General features: G+C 39.1%; 1 protein-coding gene across 1 annotated transcript in view; it reads right to left on the bottom strand.

Moving 5' to 3' along the window:
• Positions 1–25,628, bottom strand: part of TRPM6 (transient receptor potential cation channel, subfamily M, member 6) — a 202,255-nt gene that overhangs the window by 13,994 nt on the left and 162,633 nt on the right. Inside the window, exons 30-36 of the mRNA XM_006892005.1 lie at positions 23,001–23,059; positions 19,506–19,531; positions 16,659–16,709; positions 14,901–14,966; positions 11,987–12,273; positions 11,611–11,693; positions 10,105–10,310 (exon numbers count right to left, since the gene is read on the bottom strand). Of these exons, the coding sequence (XP_006892067.1) occupies positions 10,105–10,310; positions 11,611–11,693; positions 11,987–12,273; positions 14,901–14,966; positions 16,659–16,709; positions 19,506–19,531; positions 23,001–23,059 (778 nt within the window). The remainder of the gene's footprint in view (positions 1–10,104; positions 10,311–11,610; positions 11,694–11,986; positions 12,274–14,900; positions 14,967–16,658; positions 16,710–19,505; positions 19,532–23,000; positions 23,060–25,628) is intronic.

Raw genomic sequence — 25,628 nt, 5'->3', positions numbered from 1 at the left:
TCCAGCTCTCTGCACATTTCTTTATAGTATCTCGCTTTGTCGTCCCAAGCTGTCTTTTGAAATTTCCTATTCATGATAGATGGAGTAAAGATTGAAATTGTCAACTATTTCCTCTTCCTTGGATCCACAAGCAACACCCTTGGTATCAGCAGTAGAAATCAAAATATTTATAGTATTGGGGAAATCTGCTGTCAAAAATCTCTCCAAAGTGCTAAAGAGCTGAAGACTAAAGGGAACCTGATCCAAGTCATGGTATCTCTGGTTGGTTCTTGTAAAGCTGGGTAATTAGTAACAATGACAGAGGAAGCGATGCCTATGAATTGTGGTGTTGATGAAAAGCACGGCATATCCCATGAACTGCCAAAGGAATAGACAAATCAGTCTTGGAGAAGGAACAACAAGGGTAGTCCTGAGAGGCAAGGATGGTGCAACCACATAATTTGGGCATGTTGTCAGGAGGGGTTAGTCCTTGAGGGGAAAAAAAGACATCCTGCTGGGAAAGGTCAGTGAAAAAAAGAATGAGATGGACTGAGACAGTGACCAAAACAATGAGCTGAGAATGTCAGAGACTGTGCAGGTGGCGCAGAATAGGGCAAGGTTCAGATCTGTGTTCATAAGATCGCTCTGAGTCGTAGGTGACACAAAGACACCAAACAACAATACCGTGAATATTACAGATGCTGGCAAAAGCATCTGTGAGTTCTGCCTAGGGATTCCTGAAGAGCCCTGTCTTAGAGTCTCTACTCAGACCCTGATTTAGGATGGGCAAAGGGAAAGCAAACTTTTGAGAGTCATGTTGGAATCAGTGGTACAGTAGTTGGTTTTAGTAAGGATAAGAGTGGAGATGAAGAATAACTACAGTACGTCACTGAGTGCCATGGGCAGCATACTTAATCTGGTAATCAAAAAATTAACCACTAAACTCATACCCTGAAGTCCACAGAGGTGGAAGTATATCCCTATTTGTGAAAAATAGAGCAATTCAGTGTAACAACAGAATCATCAGTAATCATGGGGTCATGCTGCCTCATCTCCAAGCTACTCAGAAATCACCCCACCAGCCAACTTCATCACAGGAACCCATTCGACCTGCATAATCTCCTAGTTATCCAGAAAATACAGAAGAAGTTAAGACATTGTCATGTCTAAAAATCCCAGTGATATCTCTTTAGCAGCTTTCACAAGGTAAATGCCAATATACAAGTGATACAGGGTAATCTTCTCTCGTGAGAAGACCAGAGATTTGTATCCTGATCCCAATATCCTCAGACGTGAACTTCTGGAAAAGTCAATAATGATGATGTGAATTCAAATATGGACTTCTGGAAATTGCCTTTTTCATCAAAAAAATAATTATCCTCCCAGTGTTCTCTGAAAAATAGACTGAATTTTAAAAAAAATGAGTGTCACAGTCTACTGTGATTTGAAAGGCAACAGTTTTCAATTCCCATCTCTGGGAATTAACTGTTGGGTTTCAAGTGTAATGATGATGACTCAGGTCTCATATGCAGAATTTTTAAGCGGAATGAAACAGAAGACAATATAATTACAAGTAATCAGAAGTTGGTCATGCCTATCTAAGTTCTTTTTCCTGTCGTGGTGTGGCAGCATTTGAGTTAATAATTGGAAGTCCCATAGAAGAAAAGAAGACATGGAAAGAATAAACTGAATGCTTCTTACACCCTCTTTCCATTAACATAAGAAGTCCCTGCTGGCTGACAAGATCTCACCATTCATAAGTAGAAGCTGGGGTTAACCGTCACCTCAAGGACCATACAGGAAAATGCCAAATCTCAAAAGTGAAATTGAGTTCTATTTTAAAGACCCATCGTAGAGATTAATAAGAACAACCATAAGAATTTCTATTGACTGGGGACCTAGTATGCACCAAAGGAGCACCAGGGATGCTGGGACAAAAGCAACTTGATAGTTAACCAAAAGAGCCTCAGGAACATGATGTGGAGAGTACAGCCTTGGGAATGTGATATGAAGCTTCTGCTCTGTTCTTTAAGGATGATGTGAATCAAAATTACCTCAGTGACAGTGGACTTAGTGTGGTGTGTGGGGTTTTTGTTTTATTTTGTCCTGTTTTGTGTTTTTACTATGTGTAAGGAATTTGTCTCATTTCAGCCCCTTAATCGGAGCCCCTGAGTGATGCAAGTAATTAAGCATCTTAAGCAGACGGCTGTTAATGAAAGGTTGGAAGCCCAGAAACACCTTGGAAGAAAGACCTGGTGACCTACTCTCCAAAAATCACCCAAAGAAATCTGTCCAGGGTGCACAGCTTGGCTCTGACACACTCTTGGGGCTGCCAAGAGTTGGAGTTCACTTGGTTGCAACTGGTTATGGTTTTCAAACCCAAGCTCTAGGAGATAGATGAATACTATTACTTTCTGTGATTATAGATGAGAAATATGGGACCAAAGGGCTGATAGCCACATAGTTAATTCTTGAAGGGGCAGTGGTCAGACCCAGAGCAACCCCTTCCCTAAGTGCTCCTTCGTAGCCTCTCTCAATCTGCGCTCTCCACTTCCCAGTGTGCAGTAATTCCCCAAGTACTAGAGATACAAAAAACTACATATACTACAAAGCTGAACCGAAATTGCCTAATAGCTTTTAAAAGACTTAGTTTTATTTTCCCATTTTTCTTTCCAACCTGGTTTGTATTAAATATGATAATGCACTTAAGTCTTTAGCCAAGTTCCTGGCACAAATAAGAACTCACTAAATGCTAGCTATTGTTATTATTAACATTATTATAAATGTTTATAAATGCTCCTATAGAACTCATGGTCTTGCATTAACATAGGTCTAATCAACTGGCCTAAAGCCTCCAATAAGTATCTAATTTTTTTCCTGTCCATTCTGCTAAGGCCACTATTTCCTTCTCTGAAGGTCAGTGTTTTGACAGAGGTTATGTGGAGTGGCCTATTTCTGCAATTGACATAATTGTCCAGTAAAAGAATAAAGTTAATTCCCCCTTTCTCCCCAAGACTATCAACCCAGCATTTTGTTCTGTTTAATGTCACTTTGGATTACTAAGAGACATAAAAATCCCCAAACATAAACATCATTAAACAAAAACCTATTCAAGTGGAATACAAAACACACTGAAGAGTCATCATTAATTCCTTAAAGTTTTTCTTTGGTTGGTTTTTTTTTTTCTTCTCTCTTTTGGTTTGGTTTGGTTTCTGTTTTTGCTTTTTAAACAGCCCCACCCAAAACTCAAAGCACAAATACTCAAGTGCACATGCAAATAATCAACCTCTCTCCAATTTGAGCTCTAAAAACAGACGCCTGGGGCATAGGCACCAGGGCCCTGGGTTGCTATGGATCAAGTACTTGCTTGCTTTAAAGTCAATTCATATTGGTTGTTTCAACTTTGTTTATATTGCTTCCTAAAATATTGCAGTTGGGGGTTAGAATTGTAATTCCACTCTGCAAACAGGAGCAATCAGAAAGAAGAACAGAAATTCTTACACATAGTTTTAAAGTGCATCTTTGAGCATACGGCACAAATTTCAATCCAAACAACTCTGCTGTCTTAGCGGGCACAGCTAACAATGTTGTGGGACTACCTTTTATCTCAATTTTCCTCAGCCTTCAAGCCTTGCTTTCAGCATAAAATCCCAGGACAGGAGAGCTAAGAAACTCAGAGAGGACAAGAAAGGAGCCTGGGGTGATTACATGAACCCTACGTCCTATAGCTATGAAACTTGCAGAAACTAAAGACAGTAGACTGAAAAGGCAAGAACATGGACAGTCAAACCAGCTTAAAGTCTGCATTCTGGTTTCCCCTTAAGTAGCTGTGCATCCTTGGGCAAGTTATTTAAACTTTCTGGGCCTAAATTCTTCATAATATCTACCTTGAGGTGCTGCTCCTGGGATTAAATGAGATAACTTATATGAAAGTTGCTGGGCTAAATCCCTTATTTAAAACCAAAGTCCCCATCAGTGAGCCCAAGGACTAAACTTTGACCTTAATACATATTTCGTTCTGTCCCTGCAAGGAAAGCCTGTCAGAGATACTCTGTTCCGTGCTGTGGGATTATAAATCACGTGTGAGGTGTTGATAGTGAGGAGATGCGCTGATCAAAGGCTTCCATTAAATGCGAGTGTGCTGGTCTGCCGCTTTCAGACCCAGTGGTACACTCATGAACTGTCATATCAAGGTATATAGCAAAAACAGCAAGTGAAATTATAAACTGCAGAAGCAACAAGCTCAAAATCCTGACAAGCATCCCAGGACTTAAACGTTCCTGTGTGTATAAACGCATACTCAAGTTTTCACTGTATACATAATTGGTTGCAGAAAGCATTCCCTATTTAGGCTGCTGGAGTGCCACTGAGTCAATTTTGACTCTCAATTCTGACCCCATATGACAAAGTAGAACTGTCTTACAGGTTTTTCTAGGTTGTAATCCTTTCTCCTCTCCTGTCAGAGCAAACAAAGCTCTTTTATTACAAGACTTATTTCTCAAAGAGTAGCCTCACCATTTCACCTCAGATGGACCGTAGACTTCTCCACAGTACAATCACAATGGTGACAGCAGCATAACTCAGCAGAGTGGAGAGACACAAAGAATAAGGAGGAGTGTGAACTCGCAATCTTATTTTTTTTTCTTTAACATTTTCTGTATGGGGATGATGATGATGATGATGATGATGATGATGATGATGATTATTTCAGTGAAAGTTTCAGGACAAAAAATTATTATCAATTCAATAATTCATGTACTCTACATTTAAGGACATTGACTACAACCCCACATTCTAACAGCCCAGCCCTCTTGCCACTTTTTTCTTGCATTTATTATTTCCATTCATCCTCCTTTACTGTTGTATTTGTGGTTAGGAACCATTGAATCGATTGCAACTCATACCGACCATAAGAACAACAGACCTGAACCATGTCCTATCTTGTGCCATTCGCATCATCTCTGATACACTTGAACCCATTGCTGCAGTCACCATGTCAATCCGTCTCCAGGCTCTTCCTCTCTTTCACTGACCCTTCACCTTTCCAAGCATGATATCACTTTCCAAAGAACAGCCTCTCCTAGCAATGTGTCCAAAGGGTGAGAGTTGAAGCTGCACCATTCTGACTTCCAAGGAGCACTCTCGCTGGCTGCACTTTTGCCAAGAAATATCTGTTCATACTTTTGGCAGTTCATTGAGTATTCAGTACTCTTCTCAAAAACCACAACTCAAAGGCAAATTCTTCATCTGTCATCTTTATTCACTGCCCAGCTCTCAGATGTATAGCAAGGACTGAAAAGACCATGGCCTAATCAAGTGCACCTTAGTCTTTAAACTGACATCATTGCTCTTTAGTATTCTGGAGAGGTCCTTGACAGTGGTCTTGCATAAATCAATGCATTTCCTGATTTCCTGACTGCTGGTACTAAGGGCACTAATTGTGGATCTAAGTAAGATGAAATAATTGGCAGTTTCAATCCTTTCTCTACCTAATATGATACTGCCTATTTGCCCAGTGGAAAGGGCCTTTGTTTTCTTGATTTGGGATGTAATCCATACTGAAGGCTATAGTCTTTGATTTTCTGCAGCAAGCATTTCAGATCCTCCTCACTTTCAGCAAGCAAGGTTGTGTTATCCGCATAATACAGGTTGTTAATTAGTCTTACTTTGATCCTGACGCCACATTCTTCTTCAAAAAGTCAGACTTCATATATTATTTGCTCAGCATACAGACTGAATAGGTAAGGAAAAAAGGATACAACCCTAACACATACTCTTCCTGATTTTAAACCATGTAGTAGTCCCCTGTTCTGTTTGGACAACAACTTCTTGGCCTAGATACAGACTTTTAAAAAAATTTTATTTTATTATTTTTTTGTGTGTACCATCAAACTGGATCTGACTGGTACAGGAGGAGATTGCCCCTCCTTCTCCAGCAGAGCATCTGGTGGGTTTGAACCACACACATCTAGGATTGCAGTGCAGATTCTTGCCACTAGGCCACCAGAGCTCCCTGATATAGACTTTTTGTGAACACAAATAAGTGTTCTGGGATTCCCACTCAATATTATCTATGGTTTGTCATGGTCCACACAACCAAATACCTTTGCATAGTCAATAAAACACAGATAGACATTCTTCTGGTATTCTCTGCTTTCAGCCAGGATCCATCTGACATCAGCAATGGTGCCATAGCCTCTTCTAAATCCTACTTGAACTTCTGGCAGTTCTCTCAATGTCCTGTTCCAGTAATTATTAGATGATATTCACCAATATGTTGCTTGTATACAATATTAATGATATTGTTTGATGATTTCCACATTCTGTTGGATAACCTTTCTTGTTAATGGAAACAAATATTGGTCTTTTCCAGTCAGTTGGCAAGGCAGCTAACCTCCAAATTTCCTAGCATGGACTGGTGAGCATATCTAGATGGCATCTGTTAGCTGACCATGTCAATCAGCATCTCGTGACTTTGTGGGGTCTCTCTCACCCACCTAGGGTCTTAAATGCAGCTTGAGCATCTTCCTTTGGTTCAATTGGCTCTTGTTCATATGTAACTACCTGAAGTTCTTCAGTGTCACTCAATTCTTTTTGGTACAGTGATTCTATGTATTTCTTTAATCTTCTTTGGAGGCTCCTGGGTCATTCACCTACTGATAGTACATAGTTGATTGTTCTATGTACTGCAATCCTCTCACTGTGATTAAGCACCGTATCAGTTTATCAACTAGTTAACTGAAAGTTAAGCCATGGAGGTGATTTCAGTTCCAGAATTGAAGACTAAGGGACCATAGTTTCATGGGTCTACTAGCCTCCACCATAGTCTCCACCATAAAAGAAAGCCTGGGTTTTTATGTGTTTGGTTTGTTTTGTGGTTGGTTTTTTTGGTTTTTTATTTGTTTGTTTCATTTTTGTCCACATTTTCCCCCCACGCTATCAAGGACATTCTATTATGATTTATTTTTAAGCAGTCAGCTGGGCACCATCTAGTAATTTTGGTCTCAGCATTGTGGAGTGTGAAGTCCTTGAGGTCCTTTAGTCATTAAGACTAATAATCTTTTTCTTCATTCTCATTTGCTCCAAACAGGAAGAAGTCAATAATTGTACCTTACATGGCTAATATCAAGCTTTACAGACCTCAGTTACTACATAACAAAGACCAATACAGAACACTATGTTTATAGACTATGTTTTGCCAACCTTGATGTCTTCCCCTAGACTATGGTTCTAAGATATCCTTTACCCTGAAACTCATTCGCACAATATATTTGTTTATGGTTAAGAAATTTCCATAATTTTTGTACAATTACCTCATGGAATGGACTTGAAGTGATTGCTACAGAAGATCAAAATGGATTCAATTTCAACGTCAAGAAGACAAAAAATTCTCACTATGGGACTAATAGGCCATATCATGATAGATGGAGGGAAGATTGGAATTGTCAACTATTTCACCTTCTTTTGATCCACTCTCAACACCCTAGGGTACAGCAATCAAGAAATAAAAGACATTGGATAAATCTACAGTGAGGGATCTTTCTAAAGTACTAAAGAGCAATGATGTCAACTCAGGGTTGTTGTTGTTGTTGCTGTTATGTGCCATTGAGTCGTTTGTGACTCATAGTGACCCTATGTACAACAGCCCTAAACCCTGCTCTATCCTGTGCCAATCGCATTGCCTCTGACACACCCATCCCAATTACCCCAATCACTGAATCAATCCACCTCATAGAGGGTCTTCCCCTCCTGCGCTGTCCCTCCACCCTACCAAGCATGATGTCCCCCTCTCCAAGCACCTGTCTCTCCTTACCACATGTCCAAAGTATGTCAGACGAAGCCCCAGAATCCTTGACTCCAAGGAATAGCCTGGTTTAACCCTCTCCAGGATGAATCTGTTTGTTTTCTTGGCAGTCCATGGTACATTCAATACTCTTCTCCAGCACCACAGCTCAAAGGCATCAATTTTCCTTCTGTCCTCTCTAGTCATTGTCCAACTCTCTGAAGCTTAACAAGTGATTGCAAAGACCATGGCCTGTATCAGGCGCACCTTAGTCTCCAGAGAGACTACTGCTCTTGAGTACTTTAGAGAGGTCCCTAACAGCACACTTTCTCATCGCAATACATTTTTTTTTTATTTCCTGGCTGCTGGTGCCAAGAGTGTTGACCGCGGAGCTGAGAAAACTGAAGCTGTGAACAATCTCAGTCTCTTCGCCATCCATCCTGATGCTACCAATTGGTTCAGTGGTGAGAATTTTTGTCTTCTTGACATTGAGCCTCAGTCCATACTGAAGGCTGCAGTCCTTGACCCTCTGCAGCAAGTGCATGAGGTCCTCCTCAGTTTCAGCAAGCAGGGTTGTGTCATCTGCATAACGTAGACTGTTAATAGATCTTCCACCAATCCTAACACCACGCTTCTCCTCATAGAGCCCAGCCTCTCAGATAATCTGCTCTGAATACAGGTTGAAAAGGTATGGAGATAGTACACAACTCAGGGTAGATCAGAGAAATTAGGGTAAAATCCAAAATGATAATGATCGTCAGAGAAGAAATAGAAACAAATCTAGAAGCCCTAATCTATGGCATGAATAGACTATCAAGCATAACCAAAACCTCACAACCAGAAAAGGATAAAATAGATGCATGGGATTTTCTAAATATTATATAATATTATTTGCATGACAATAGTCCAGAATGAGAGGCACATAGAAAGGCGGACTGGAGGGTGAGGGGGGAGGGTAGGAGGAAATTGTGGAACAGTGTAAGAATGTTCTTAAAGAGAAAAGCAAATTGGGAAGGGGCAGGGAGCAATATGGGAATGGAATGAATGAATGGAAAACCAAGTTTTCTGTAAACTTTCATTAAAATATTAAAAAATGTTTAAAAAATAAACAAAAATTTAATTTTTTTGTGCATCAAAAACATCTCCAATATAATGAAAAGGAAGGTCACAGACTGGGAAAAAATATTTGGCAATGTTGTTATATCTGATAAGGGACTCATAACTAAAGCTTATAGAATACTCTAACGCATCAACAAGAAAAAGACAATTACTCGGTCACAAAATTAGCAGAAGATATGAACAGATGCTTCACCAAGGAAAAATGTCAGATGGCCAACAAACACATGAAAACATGCTCAAAATCACTAGCTATTAGAGAGATGGAAATCAAAACAACAGTGAAATATCATCTCAATGCAGCAACAATAGGACAGCAAACAACAAACGGTGGTGTGGATGCAGAGAGATGAGAACTCTCAACACTGCTGATGGAAACGTAAAATGGTACAACCACTGTGGAAGGCAATCTGGTGTTTCCTCAAAATGTTGAAAACAGATAAATCATTTGACTCAGCTATCACACTACAAAGAATATACCCCAAAGAAATCAGAGCTGTGGCACAAACTGACATATGCACCGCCATGTTTATTGCATTATTATTTACAATAGCAAAGGAGTGGAAGTAGCCCAAGTGCTCATAAGAAATTAGTGGATAGAGAAACCATGGTACATCTACACAATGGAATATTATACATCACTATAAACAAAGAACCAGTAAAACACTATACTGCATGGATGAGTCTAGAAAACATTATACTAAGTGAAAGATATCATTCACAGAACAAGAACAGTGCATAAGACTACTGTTATAACAATAGGATGGTAGGGGATGGAGAGAGCAGAGAAAAAATAGACAATGAACACTGTACTGGAATAGGTGCAGGGAAGGACAATTTGAAAGGAATGAACAATTAGATATTATAAGTATGACAATAGTCTAGAATAGGACAAGTAACACAAAGTGAATTAGAGGAGGAATATGGAGGAAATTTTGTATGAATGAAAACCAATATGTAAAATTTCACAAAAATCACAATTAAAAAAGAAAATGGAAAAATAAATAAGGTTACTATTAAAAAAATAATAAAGCCAAATATACGTACTGTCAAATCTGTTTCTCCTAAAGGAAATCATTTAAAGATGATACTGAGTAAAGAAAGAATGAGCATGCTTTGTGAGGCCAAATGTATATGGCAATGGCATCAAGAAATCCTCTCCCAGTTAATGTTTCTTTTATTTTTTGCCTTCTGCTGGCTGCACCAAGTTCTATGTCAACAGTTACCTTGCAAATCTAAAACCAGCAGCTCTCCTCGGGTGTACTCATAGGTCCAGTGAGAGAAAGCCAACATAAGTTCTTCCAAAGTATTGCTGGGGACAATTTCATCACCATTGTTGTTGTTATACTTGCGGAATTCTCCTGTCATATACTTTTCAATGGTCAACCACTGGTCAGCAGAATGGCAGTAGATTAAGAAAACTTCCAGGAATCTATGATAAGGAAAAGAGACCACTGATTCTCACAAAGCATCAAAAGTTTAACTTCGAGTACCCAACAGTTAAGAGCAAGCAATGTTACCTAACTCTAGTCTGATGTAGCTGGGACGCATGTGCACTAACCCTTTCTAGGAAAGAGACAGAAGAAAAGGATTAGAAGGGGTTTCTCAGATCCTTATCTCCTTCCTTTCTCTGAGGAAATTTACCAACTCTCCCATGGGTACCTGATACAACTTTTCTTGCCATGCTTTATAAAGTTCCTTCCTTTATAAACTAAAAAAGGAAACCTTACTGCAAGTCCTCAGCACCAAGATATAACATCTTGGTAAATTTATAGAACTGTAACAGTCAAGTTGAAATAGAGTTCAATCTTATATAACTTCTATTTTCTAAAAAGTACTGGAGAAGAAACTATGGTTAAAATGGAAATTTTTTTCTATTATATTCCTGGATATTACACCTAGGATCTAGTAAGTACACCTAGGATCTATTTGTCTAGTATAACTGAATGTTAACCATGGCCTCTCCCAGAATGTCTCTTTTTCACTCATGTAAGTTCATTTAATTTAGGCAAGGTATTCCTGGTACATCTAGTTCCCTATAATACTCCAGAGTTAAAAAAGGAATAACACAAAATAAAGTCACTAAGAACTGACTGCCTTGTGAATCTAGGTATGTCTCATGATTTAATCAGGCTGGCAGGTCACATGTATGCTTTCTAAAAAAGGTATTTAGAATGAAAAAAATTATCAATTGTACAAAATTCTATTAAGTGATTTCTGGCCTCATTTCTGTTAATCAAAGCCGTATTTTCCAAATATCAGTCCTTGTTTCCAATTTTTATATTCCAGCCACCAATTATTACGAGTGCACCTTAATTGCCTGTTCAAACCATTTCAGATTGTGGAAGTCAGGAGAAGTCCTCAGTTCCTTTAGCTTTAGCTTTAGCAGTTGATGCATATATGTGAATAACACTTGTATTAACAGGTCCTCCAACTATGTGTATGGATATTATCCTATCACTGACAGCACTGTAGTCTAGGACACATCTTGAAATATTCTTTCTATAAAAGGAAGGCCCTAATGAGATGCTCTGATCCAACAATGGGCTTGAATATGGCTGAGACTGTGAAGCAGACACAGGATCGCACAAGGTTTGTATCTCTTATACATGGAGTCTCTGTGAGATGTAGTCAGCTCTACCACACCTACCAGCATAATAATGAGGCTGAAAAAAGTTTTATGGGAATTCCTACTTAAAATAAAGAAGAGCCGGCCACCAGAATTTTCTCACCTTGGCATATAAGGAATCGCTTGTGGTTTCACTTGGTTGAAGGTATAGATCAGTTTTTGAGCTGCTCTTTGTTGCTGGATTTCCTGCAGGAGAATTCATGAATAAATATTATTATCAAATGTCTACTAATTAATGAACATAAATTACTAATGGTTTCCCAACTAGGATTTCAGCCTTCTTCAGTCCTCACTATATTCCACCCTAAAAACCAAATGTCTCACACACACACACACACACACACACATAACAGAACTCAGCACGTCTAAGAAATGATAGGCTGCCCTTTGCTGTGAGGATAAAAGCCTTAATCAGGAAAGTCAACTCTTCTTCTCTGACCTACCTATCTCTGGTCCAATGCTCTGAGTTTCAGGCTTACCCGAAGGCATAGATGGAGCACAGTACTCTCCCGGAAGATTTTATGCCACGTCTGAACAACCTCCGGAAGAAAGGACTTCACAATGAAAACCTGCCCCGGCTTGAGAACATCATCCTCAGACCAGGTGCTGATGACCTTCATGGCTTTGCGGAGGCCACCATCCATCTCTTCTCGAGACAACACCTGGATCATGGCCACTCTCCCACGCTGGGACCAAGAAGACATGCTTTTATCAAGGTTCAAAGGGGAACTCTCTTCAAGCCTGTAGACAGTCACTTCTTCTCCAGCTGCGAAAAGAAGTGAAGATGATGGGTTAAGTGAGATGACCGTGTCTGGAAAATCATGGCCAGCCTAAACATTCTATCAGAGCCAGTTCAGTTGTTCAAGCAAGCAGAGGAGAATGGGAATCAAACCTATGCAATAACTAAAGCAAAATAAGGACACGAACTGACAAGACAATGCATCGAGGGATATACAAGAAGAAGTTATTCTTGCTGGACAAATATAGGCAACAATACAATCACAATAGCAGAGGATAGTATTGCTTTCATTAAAGAAATCCTTCTAGAATGCTCATCATAATTTCCCTACATAACCTATCCAAGAACTCTGGTGGCCTCATGGGTAAGGAGTTGCACTGTCCATCCAAAGGCAGGTAGTTGGAATCCACTGGCTGTTGTGCTCGGTAAAAAGGAGCAATCACCTTCCGCTGCAATTTACAGCCTCTGGAAGCCCACAGGAGTATCCAACTCAGTGAATTGTTACTGAAGTAACCTATTCAGACTTTTTTTTGGTCTCAATTGTTCCCCTTAATGAAATATTAATACCACAGACAAACTGTGTATCCCTTCATAAAGTGCATGTATAATTATGCTTTATAGATAAAAAGAGTTTTTTGCCCGTTTGGAAGTGAATTTAAGAATCATCTATTGAAAATATATGATTTAACTCAGAATTACATATTTCCAAGGTCTTATTTCCATCCTCTCTTTTCAGCTTTTTTGCCTTTGGACAAGTTATTTCAAGCCTCAATTTCCTCATCAGTAAAATGGGACTAAACATAATGCTTACCTCATGCTGTTGTAAAGATTAAATATGTGCCTTATATACAAACTCAATCCTACTGAAAAGACTTTGAGTACAAAGTGCTTTTCAATTGCTATACAGCGTCTACTTTTAGGCTATTGAACAAGGAGAAATTCTTACTATTTAGCTTATGCTATACCTAATACAATAACATATACACAGCTTCTGTGGAGTTGTGTTTAATCTTCTAATACCTGGCATCACATGGCTTTTTATGATCTCTGTTATGTTTGTTGTGTTTTTTTTTAAAAAAAATTCCTTTCATTTCCTTTTGCATTTTACTTCATATAAAAACATATACCCCCAAACTACATAGTCAGAAACAGCAGTCATTTAGTGACAGAATTCTCTTCCAAGAGGAGACCCAGGTTGAGTTCTCAGTTAATGCACCTCAAACACAGTCACCACCCATCTATGAGAAAGTGTGTATGTTGTTATGATGCCAAATGGATTTCAGCAGCAACTCCAGACCAACAAAAGCTAAGACGAAAGGCCTGGTGAAAAGCCAGCCAATGAAAGCCCTGTGGATCACAGGGGCACCCACTCTGCACTGTGTTCTCATGAGGCAGGGCTGACTCGATGGCAGCTAACAACAGCATGCTCAGTAACATTTCTTGGCAGCCAGTTAAATGACAAAGATTTTTTTTTAAAAAAGTTATAGTTAAAAGTATCATTGTAGAACGTGGATGAGGACAAAGTGGGGACAGGGAAGTAGAGGAGTGAAGGCTTAATCATAAGGTTTCACAACTTGATGTGTAGAGGGAGGGGTGGGTAAAGGAAAGGGGAAAGATCTGGAGTCAAAAACAATGTGTATGAACTTTGTAAGTAAACAAGTATAAAATAAAAATTTTATTTAAAAAAAAGTGTCGCATGACATCTATATTAAAGACCTTCAGAAGCCAATTGGATCTGGCCGTGTGTAAACAGTATGAGGGAATGAAGAGCTAAAGCAGCAAAGAAACCCTTATTAGAGTGCCAATCAGCTCATGTTTAATACTGTGGGCCGAGAACCTCTGGTAGCAGGGCTGCACTGCCCAACAAGCAAGGAAAGTGTAGGTTTGCTTGTGTTTACTGACTCCTCTGTAGTGAACAGTTTCACAGGGTTTTTTTCCACCACATCAAAGATTCTGCTTCTAGGTACAACTGGTATCTTCCCCTTTCCCAATCCCACATCACCTTCTTGCAGAATCAAAGCATCTTTTCAAATTTTTAATCCCTGACAGAGATGGGCTATCCAGTGAACAAGGTAGACACAGGTTCACTTGTGTTTACTTAACAATCTGTAGTGAACAGTGACCACCTCTACCCCACAATGTAGAAGCCTGGATTAATGAGAACTTCTTTTCCTTTACTATTACAGCCTTTATAAATGACATTTTCTTTCTTAGCTAAGAGCAATTAGTAGACATGAAACAAAACAAACAAATGAGAAATAATATACAAAGCATTTCTCTTCGGACGCGTATTGGCTTCTACCATGTTGACATTGATCGCTTCCTTCTGTGAATATTATGCACGGGTGGATTGTCCCTTTCTTTCCAACTTACTTCCAGTCTTGAGTCAATGAATGCCAGGTGCAACATCACCGCGTTCTTCCCAGCAGCTGCTCGGGAGAGGTCCCATCCCCACAGTGTTAGATTCTCACTGTAGATGCTGACCATGTGGTTAACAAGAGTTCCCATTTTAGGAAATGGGTTGCTCTAAACTATAACCACCATCAAAATAAAAAATTAAACTCCAATGATGCAAATGAGGCTTCTCTTTGATTTGCTTAGATGTTATTATGACTATCTTGGCACACCCACAAGAAGACAGAAATGGCACTCACCAAACAGTTGGATTGGTGTAAATGGTATGGTCTGAGAAAGCCTCATTAAATTGTTCCTTTCAATGGCTGCAAACAAAAACAGATTTACTTAAGGGTCATGGAAAAAACTGGAAACAGGCAGTCACTCTGATTGCACAACACGATGAATGTCATTAATGGAAATGGCAATTTTTTTTGTTACACACATACACACCCCCTCTACATACATACATCACACACACACACACACACACACACACACACACACACACACAGATATACTATTGTAAGTATGTACCAATTGGTTACATTTATAAAAAGCCTCATTAATATCAATATATTCAGATAGCATGAAACTGTTTCACATCACAGATCCTTTATTTTTATGTGTTTTGATAACAGTATCTAAAATGTAATTTAAAAATAGTATTTTGATGCTTTTGATGATTTTTTTATGCCGTACACAGGAACAGATTATTTGAGATTATATAACACAGTCTGAAGCAGGATTATCACCTCTATTCTCCTAAGAACCAAATCTATATTAATCCATGCATATGTGGGACTCTCTTTTAAATGGCATTTTAATCTGCGGTCTTCGTTCTCGGCTTTCCATTTTCCAGAGGAAATCTAATACACAGTGGACTATGGGGACCTCTGCTGTTAACTGTGCACAGTTCACATTCATATCCCAAAGAGAGCTGAACAACAATTTTAATTAGAAGCAAGTGATCTACAGTCTGCGTTAAGAGCTCTATCATAGTAGATCAGAGCAAGCAGGAGTTACAGCACTCCTCAGTACAGACTTTCTTATGCTGACAGGTAGAATCAAAATAATAGATCACTGCTGTGCTGGGGACAGGGATATAGGAGCTAGTAATGGAGAGTGAGGAATCAGGAAACTACAGAAATGTTTTTTCACTACTAAGGAGAATCCAGTATAATCTATTGCTAGATCCTAACCAAATGACCTTAATATACTAATAATACTAATGATAGAACCAATAAACTTTTATGCAGGCAGTGAACCTTAGATTGTGTGGAATACTTGCCATGTATTGTCTACCCAGTGTTGAGATCAAGGACTCCTTAGACACCACCCCATGGCATGAGTCCAGTTAGTTGTTATATTACTTTGCATTTCAAAGTGTTTTCCTCTTAATTCTCAACTAGTCCTTTGGCAGACTGCTCCTCAGAAAGGGCAAGTCCAATTATTCCCACTTTGAAAGCAAGACAACTGAAGCACTGTAAAGTGATGTTGCTTAAGAGAGTCAAAGCCCTTGACATCTTTGTTTAATAATGTCTTTGTAAAGTGTCTTTGTTGATCTTACTCTATGGGGTTGGCATTAATTCAGGAGTCAAGTTCACAAAGAGCCCAGAGAGGGTTAAAATCCCTTTAAGGAACTGATTTCAGGCCTGTGTCTTCCCCAACCTAAAATGCTGAGAGCTCTGGTTTGGTGCTGGCTTTGCATTTGCAAGGATTTGTTGGGTCCTAGGATCATCCTTCTCCTGCCCCATTTAGAACATGCTCAATAAAAACATTTTTTTAAAAACCCAAAACATCAAAAACCCACACCCAAGTTCTCTTAAATCCTAGTAACTCATTTTTCCCAATCTGTGGCAAGGTAAGAAATTGAAATGTTCTTCTCAGATCATGAACCACAACTCTTCAAGGGGGAGCCAGAGCAATCTTGGAGAGCTCACCAATGTACCTGTTTGCAAAAGCAGGCCCACAGATGTTTAGCTCAGTTGACATGTCTATGTGCACACGCATCCTACCTGAATAATGATGGTGAGGCTCTGGGGGGCTTTTTAAGGAGGCTGAGATTTCTGAAATTATAGAGAAGATTGGCATTTTAATTACTTGGCTCGAGATAAATACATGCTTATGAATATATTGCTTTCAAAGTTATTATTGAACAGGTTAATCAGAATGGTTTCTCAGTATTCAAAAAAAGATTGCCTAATATTCTTTAACCACATTATTGCTCATGGTATCCTGACAGCTTCCAATCATCAATGTAATATCTCCAAACATATTTATACAGGGAATTGAGGAAAGACAGGTAATATTAGCCTCAAAGATGTATTTCCTCTGAACCAATTACACCTCTGGGTTGCAGAAGGCGCTCAGCTGCCCATCACACTTCATGACATCTCCAAAGCACAATCCTCCAAGCTCCCTACCAAAATACTGTATCCATATAAAGACATTATTAATACCAAGTTATTCACAGACTCCTTTACTGACCTAAAATAATGTGGAAATTATGACAACACATTAAGTCATATTACCAGGAACAAAGGAAAGTGTGGGTAATCCACCACCTAGGGATTTGCTTGGTTACAGGGCACTACGTGTTGGGAACATCTCCTCCAAGTTTAACTGGTTCTCTTCTCTCTGCTCAAGCCCTAAATTATAAGGCTTCAGAGAAACCCTCCGCATCAGTTTTGCCATTTGATAAAAGCAAAATTAAAGCAGAGAGTTTCAGTCTCATGGTGGCAACTGCTTTATACCTCACAGAGTAAGCACCATAATGAGCCTAATTTTACAAATCTCTCCGGCTTCTTGTTGCTGGATGAGTAAAGGAACAAGAATCACCTCCTATGGGGGTGCCTGGTAAAAAGTAAGATCAGCAGGAAAGGCTGATTCTCTTAAAAAATTTTTTTAAAGTATTTCAATTCCACTAATGGCTCTTGCTAGGCATGATGAGATGTACTAAGGATATCAAATCTACTCTAGTGGAAAAAAAGATATACTAGAGAGAAAGATTGCAAACTATAAGATATGTAATGCATAGGGAATTCTGGTGGTATGGCACATAGGTTGTGATGCTCTCAACTGAAAGGTTGTGACCCTTTGAAAGTTCGAATCCACCAATGGCTCAAAGGGGGAAATGTAGGGAATTTCCTTCTGTGCAATGTACAGCCTCAGAAAACCTACTAGTGGGTCAGTTATGAGCTGATTACAACTGTATGACATTGAGTTTGAGTGGAATTAAAAAACAGGTAGCCAGGCAAATGATGTGAGTGGAGAGGAAATGGGGTCAGAGAGTTTGGGGAGTGGGTCCATGAAGGCTTGTGGACAATTTGTGGACTTGATTTCATGGTGATGTGGAAAGAAGGGCCTCCCAGGAACTGTGGCATAGAGCAAAACAGAAAGCTTCCAAAGATGCTTGAGGGCAGACTGCAGTTAGGGGAGACTGGCCGCAAAATGGGGCTGGCTGGATTGGAAGAGGATGTGAAGTGACTGAGATTCCCAGCTTGGGTAAAGGAAAGACAGGCAGGCAAAGTGACCAAGAGCCAGGCAACCAAAAAAAAAAGCCAACCATGGAAGAAGAGGCTCACAAAAACAAACAAAAAAAGAGTCAAATGATCAGGATAAAATGCCACAAGTTAGATGAGACTGAAAAGAAGGCACCCCATTTCCAGGGCAGTGGAGTCTCAGTGGAGTGGTGGCGACAGAAATGATGGGCAGCCAGCTGAAGACCAGCTCATTCAATTCATTTAGGGTGAGGGATGTTGTTATGTGTGGTCAACCCAGGACCTACTCCTAGCTGATCCTCCAGTGGGTTTTCAGAGGCAGTAAATTGCACAGAAGGAGACTGTCGATTCTTCTACCATGGAGCTGCTAGAGGATTCAACCACAAGCCTTTGGGTTTGCATCGCAACTCCTTACCAATAGGGCACCAGAGCTTCTTGAGGTGATAGGTGTGGCAGAAAAGCGAGGGAATTTGAAAGCCAAATAAAATCAAGAATATTTTAATAATAGTATCGACATAGTCTGAGAACAAATCAACTGCAAACAAGGTCATGAAATGAAAACCTGGAAGAGTGGGATCGAACAGGATCCTAGAAGGAAAAGGTGCCACTTATGCATCAAATGAGTGAAGAACATCAAATAAGGAAAGGAGCTTGGAGACTGAAGATGTTTGAGAGTAGCTTCTATAAGGACCTAACCTGGGAGCTGTCCTACATGGCGTAGATCTCTACTGAGGCATGCTGGGCACTGAGTTCTATTAAAACTATGCAAAAGAAGGCATCTACATAGGATCTCAAGAATGGCTCAGAACGAGCCATGTGTAAACAAATGATTGAGTTGTAATATAGTGGAAATTAATTCAGTGGCCATACCCTTACCTAGGAAAAGAACTATGAAATCACAATAAAACAGAAATAACTTAAATTTTTTAAAACCAAACAACAATCTTGATTCATCTAGATAAAGATATCAAATTTTCAAAAAAAAATTTAAAAAAGATATTAAATTTTCTACCTTTTTACTGAGCTTTCTACTTCGTATGCCACAACGTACTTGCTTTTACGTCAGAGTTAACTCACAGCTGATCCTCAAGTGGGTTTTCAGAAACTACTAACCAAATCCCATGGGAAGAAACTGCCCCTCCTTCTCCCTCAGACATAACGGTGGATTCAAACAAGCTGCCTTGAGGTACACTGCACAACTCCTGACAGACTGAGCCACCAGCACTCTCTCTACTTTGTAAACAAAAATCATAAACAGAATTTACAAATCTATAAAAAGCTCAGGCAGACACAGTGAAGCGCCTAATTAGTAAGAGTAAAAAAAATGGAAGCTTTAAATTATTAAAAAATCCAACAACTTACTATCAACTCCATCTGAACTTCTCAACCTGTTTGAAAAGAAAATAGTTTAAATCACACTTTAAGGTCTTCAATGATCAGAGAAAGGAATAATGTGGAAGAGCAGCAGCAACTGTATATCTAACAAGCCCTGGTTGCACAACAGTTAAGCACTAGGTTACTAACTGAAAGGTTAGCAGTTCAAACCTTCCCAGCAACTCTTTGGACTAAAAAAAAACCTGGTGATCTGTCTCTGTGAAAACTACAACCTAAAAAACCCAAGGGAGTGGTTTTGTTCTATCATGTGGGATGACACCTAAGCAACAACAAAAATCCTGTTGGTGTTAAGTCAGTTCCAATTCACAGCCACCCTACAGGACAGAATAGAACTGCCCCGTGGGTTTGTAATGTTGTAATCTTTACAGAAGCAGAGGGGCTGGGGGGACTGAGAACTTAATCACTATGCTACTGAAGCTCCTTAATAGAATTCACACGTCAAAATCTTAGAAAGCTAAGTATCAGTTACATACGCCCACCGTCTCTATCGTTAAATAACTTACCATCCTACAGTTATTTCCACAGTAAAATGTGCACCAGATAGTCATGGGAGTAAACAAAAATACTCTATGCCGGAAGCTAACTAAAAGTAGTTGTTTTCTTTAATTAGCTATGTAATCAGACAATATATACAAGATCTGACAGTGTTTGAGTTGCTCTGGATGAATTAAACGAAAGAGTTCCTGAACTATGCAAAGCAGATGCCTACAAATGAGTCTGTGAATATCTCTGGACAAGCCTACAAATCAGTTTCATTAGCCCACGTGGCCCCTAAATGTTCACGGGCTGAAATTAGCTCTGTTTAAATCGTTCCCTTTCCCTGCTAGTGTGCACACGTGGCCATGGGCAAGTGTGGTTAAATGCATTCAAAGAATAACTCCAATACTTAAGGTCCTTAGGGAAGAAAGTACAATCACAACTATTGTTTAATTTCATGCTGCAATAACCCACCATTCTGCATGAGCACAAACGACTGAACCTTTGGGTGAAAAGTCATGTGCACTTGGAGTCTGAAGGCCCACATGGAGGGTATGGTGGGAGCTCCAAAGGAAAGACCATCTCAAATAGAAGCTTACCACCAATGGAAAGTCACCTTCTAGCTTGCCAGTATCGATTAGCCCTTCTGTAGAGTGTTGTTGTCGTTGTTAGGTACCACTGGGTCAAATACAACTCCTAGCAACTCTATGAACATATTTAAACCCTGTTCTGTCCTGCGCCATCCTTATCATCTCTCACATATCTGACCCCATTGCCAGTCATTGTGTCAATCCATTTCATTGAAAGGTCTTTCCTCTTTTTCACTGACCCTCCACCTTTCCAAACATTATACCACTTTCCAAGGAATAGCCTTTCCTAACAACATGTTCAAAGTATGTGAGATAAAGCTTCATCATCCTAGTCTTCAAGAAGCATTCTGGCTGCACTTTCTCCAAGACATATCTATTTCTTCATACTCTTCTCCAATACCACAATTCAAAAGTACACATTCTTCTGTCATTTTATTCACTGTCTGGCTCTCAGATGCATTACAAGTGATGGAAAAAACCATGGCCTAAGAACATCTGTCTTCAAACTAACATCACTGTTCCTCAGTAATTTGGAGAAGACCCTGACAGTGGACTTGCCCAATGCAATACACCTCCTAATCTCCTGACTATTGGTACCAAGGTTCTTGATTGTGAATCCAAGTAAGATGAAAGAGCTGATGATTTCAGTCCTTTCTCCATCTATCATGAAGTTGTTTATCAGCTGATGAGGACTATTGTCGTCTTGATGTTGAGATGCAATCAATATTGAAGGCCATAGTCTTTGATCTTCTGTAGCAAGAATTTCAGGTCCTCTTCCCTTTAAGCAAGCAAAACCAAAATGAATGTCAAGAGACTCTGAAGATTGCACTACAGTGACGAGAAGCCAAAACAAAGGGAAGAGATGTCAAAGCAGGAGATGAACAGAAGATTTCAAAGGGTAATGTGAAAGGACAAAGTAAAATATTATCATGAAATGAGCAAAGAGCTGGAGTTGGCAAATGAAAAGGGAAGAATTCCCTCAGCATTTCTAAAGTTGAAAGAACTAAAAAAGAAACAAAAACAAAACTTCAACCATGAGTTGCAATACTGAGAGATACTATCTTGATAAAATCTTGAAGAAACATCAAAGGAAGATGGAAAGAATACAGTCACTGTATCAAAAAGAATTGGCTTAACACTGAAAAATTTCAGGGCAAAAAATAAAAGCAGAAGTCAAGGGCAATGAAATGAAAAGTTAAAGTTGCACTGAAAGCATTGGCAAAAAATAAGGCCTCAGAAATTGATGAAATACCAACTGACATTATTTCAAATAACAGACACAGCCCTGGATGTGTTCATGAGTCTGTCAGCATTTGGAGGGCAGCTGCTGGGCTGACTAACTGGAAGAAATTAATATTCGTCCTTATTCTCATGAAAGGTGACCCAACTAAATGTGGACTCTGTAGACAGTTCTAAATCCATACTCCTCCCGACTAATGCCATAGCTCTAAGGATGGTCAGTTTGATGATGTAACTGGGAAAATCTAGAAAATACCCAAAAAGAGAAAATCGTAATCTTTGCTTGATTGGTTTTCAAAATTTACTTCTACGGATAAATAAAACTAAGAAAACAGTAAGTCAAAATCCAAACAGTAGTCATTGTGTCAATTCCAAGTTTGGTGGCCCATGCATGTCAGAGGAGAAAGGTGCTCTGCATGGCTTTCAATGACTGAGACATTTTGGAAGTAGTTTGCCAGGCTTTTATTCCAAGGCATCTCTGGGTGAATTTGAACTACCAACTTAGGAATTAGTATCCTCGTGCTTCACTGTTACTTCTCTGAACAAATGCCATTCCAGGATGTTATTTAAGTTCACAAACATATTAGTTCCCCTTAGCCTTTTCTCTTTCTTTCTCTCTCTCTCTCTCTACACACACACACACACACACACACACACACACACACATACTCCATCCATCCTATAATTTTGGTAAATAACTAGAACATTAGTGAAACACCCTCCTTACAGAAATAAGAAAATTCAACCTCATAAAATAAAGGGGGGACCTTATTTTAGAAGAAAAGAAAATATAATCAGATCTTTAGTCTAAGTATTATTATCCAGGTAAAGCAGACTTATTTTCACTCTAACACAAATTCACTATTTTATCTATCAAAAAGGAGACACTAATCATGGCACCACTTTTTTGACCCTGTAAAGTTGTGGTGGCGTACATTTCATCATAGTCTTTAAAAGCACAGAAGCAAGATTTTGTTGCCAAAGACAGGAAACAGGAGAATAAATTTCTATTTTCTTTCTTGCTAATACATGAAAAATATAATTGCTCTTTGACATGTATCCCTTTCCCTTTACTGAACAAACTAATCCTTTGCTCCAGTCAGGTTTAAAAATAGAAGTCAAAGATGCTTAAAGAGAAACATTTTGGAATACTCACAGGGAGGTCCTGCTGAGGGTGGTGCTCCTGGAATCCCACCGAGAGCTTTTGCTCAGATCCTGAACAGAAGGGAGAGGTCATTACATGTACAACTGGCCAACTCCCATCCAGCTTCCAGTAACCTCATCACAAAACACATTCTCTAGAGGATAGATTCCTCCCCCTCTTCATCTAGCACAGTATTCCTCTTTTAATCTATATTCTAAACCCAGGCCAGAAAGATGACTAATATTAGCACAATACACGGGCAACTTAAGGCCAAGGGAGATCTGGTAGCCAAGTAGATAAGGAGCTGAGTTAACAGTCCAAAGGCAGGCAGTTCAAATGCACCAGCTGCTTTGAAGGAGAACGATATGCAGTCTCTTCTGGTGCATCTGACAGGCCCCAAAACACACTGGAGGATCAGCCATGAGTCGGTTCTGACTAGACAGAGGAATTGAGTTGAAGGCTAGTGGGTAGGGGGTTGCACTGCTAACTCAAAGACAACAACTCGCTGGCATTTTGACTCCATCAGCCTCTCTCAAGAAAAATGGAGGCAATCGTCTCACATGCCATTTACAGCCGCAGAAACACACTGAAGGGTCAACTAGGAGTCAGTTCCAACTCTACAGCAATGAGAGATGGATTTCAATCTTGTAATGGATTTTTAACCTCCCCCAAAAAATCACTTATATGGGACTAAGTGAAAAAGAAATGTAAAATATGCAAAAGTTAACTGAAATCAGTCAATGACATGAAAGTTAGGATAGAGATCAAAGTCAACAGACAACCACCCTGGTTCAACATTGTAACAAGATAACGACATTAGCGTGTTTTACCATCAGTAGTTTGACATTTCTGTTGATGGCTGTAATTTATAGGAATGATAAATATTAAAAGTCAACTTAAAATAAGGTAGTTTTACATAGAAGAAGAATATGTTCTTGGCATGTTCCTTATTCTATTTCCTATTAGATTCAACTAATACTTATTAAAAAATTTTCTTTATTAATGAATGACTGAAATATAAAAGTTGAAACAAAGAAAAAGGGCTGTTAGTTGGAAAATAAAGACATGGTGACAAAAATGAGACTGGAAATGGCAAGACACAATTTTGTACAATCAATGAATTATTCATTTAAAATACTTTTTATAAAATAACAACTATACCAATTGACCTCACTTGGTGGACTACACAGGAATCAGACTGACTACATCTATAGAAAAATTCAATATCAGTAAAGCAAGGATAGGGGCTGACTGTGGAACAGATCATCAATTATTCATGTGTAAGTTCAAATTCAAGCTCATGGGAAGTAAAACAAGTCCACAAGTACCAAAATATGGCCTTAAATCTACCCCACCTGAACATAAAAACCATCTCAAAAATAGATTTGATGCCCTGAACACTTATGATCAAAGATCAGATGAGTTGCAAAATTACTTCCAGGATATTATCCACAAAAAAAGTCAAATGTTTCCAAAATCTCTGTAGATGCTCATTGAAATTAATAATAATTAATAATAATAATAATCAATTTTAAATTAAAAAAGTAAAAGGTTAGTACAAAGACAGAGAAGAAAGAAAAAACCAAAATAAATGTTAGAAGAAACTCTGAAAATTGCAATAGGACACAGAAAGACCAAAACAAAGGGGGAGAAATGGTGAAGTAAGAGAGCTGGACAAATTTCTAAGAACAGCCCAAGGACACAAAGAAACATTTTCTAGCTCAATGTGCAAAGAGTTGGAAAACCAAGAGGGGAAAACATGCTTGGCTTTTCTGAAGCTGAATAAAAATACAAACAAATTCAAACCTCAATATATAAAACTGGGAGAAAACTGTTTAAAAGAGATATATAACTAGGTATTTCTGTCATCACAGGAGACTAGAGCGAGGGCTACATGGTGGTTTGTAAAACAATGAAAGAATCTTTTCTTTTACTTTTCCATAATTTTTGGACTCATGTACTTATAACTTGTTAGTCAAATTTGTGTCTTCTAGGTTGCAACACCCCCATGATACATCTTCAAGGATATGAACATGTACGGCCAAGCACAATCAATAAGAGTGCATCTAAATCCCAAAATCAATCTCCATAATAGTCTATGTGTTTCCTACTGCCAAAGGGGCCCTTTAGAGTAGTGAGAGAAGATCTTCACCCTGAAACCCACAGCGTCCCTTTTCAGCAGGAAGTAGCTAAGAGAATACGCCATCCTCTTTTCCTTATGACTCAGGGTGAAGTCTCTCTCAGGGAGGAGTGATAGGGAATGGCAAAGGACACACTGACAAAGAAGATTAATCAGAACTGGCTTTGACAAGCACTGTGGCATTTGGACAAGAACAAACTGGGAAGAGGGTAGAGAGAATAGTGCAACAATGAATGAATGGAAACCCAAAATCTCTGTAAATGTTTATGAAAATTAATAAAATATAGAAAAAAATATATAAAACTGAAGGGCAATATCTTCAATTGTGCAAGAAACATGAAAAAAATAAAGATGAAAAGAATACACATAGTCACTGTACCAAAACGAACCGGTCCACAATGAACCATTTCAGGACGTAGTATATGATCCAGAACTAATGGCCAGGAATGAAGCAGTTCAAGACGCCGAGAAGGCATGAACAAAAAATAAGTCCCCAGGAA

Source organism: Elephantulus edwardii, unplaced genomic scaffold (genome assembly GCF_000299155.1).
Source record: "Elephantulus edwardii isolate Elephantulus edwardi_28Jun2011 unplaced genomic scaffold, EleEdw1.0 scaffold00108, whole genome shotgun sequence".
NCBI classification, from domain to species: Eukaryota; Metazoa; Chordata; class Mammalia; order Macroscelidea; family Macroscelididae; genus Elephantulus; species Elephantulus edwardii.
The sequence above is the reverse complement of the archived record's forward strand: the minus strand, read 5'-3'. Positions and strand labels throughout refer to the sequence as shown.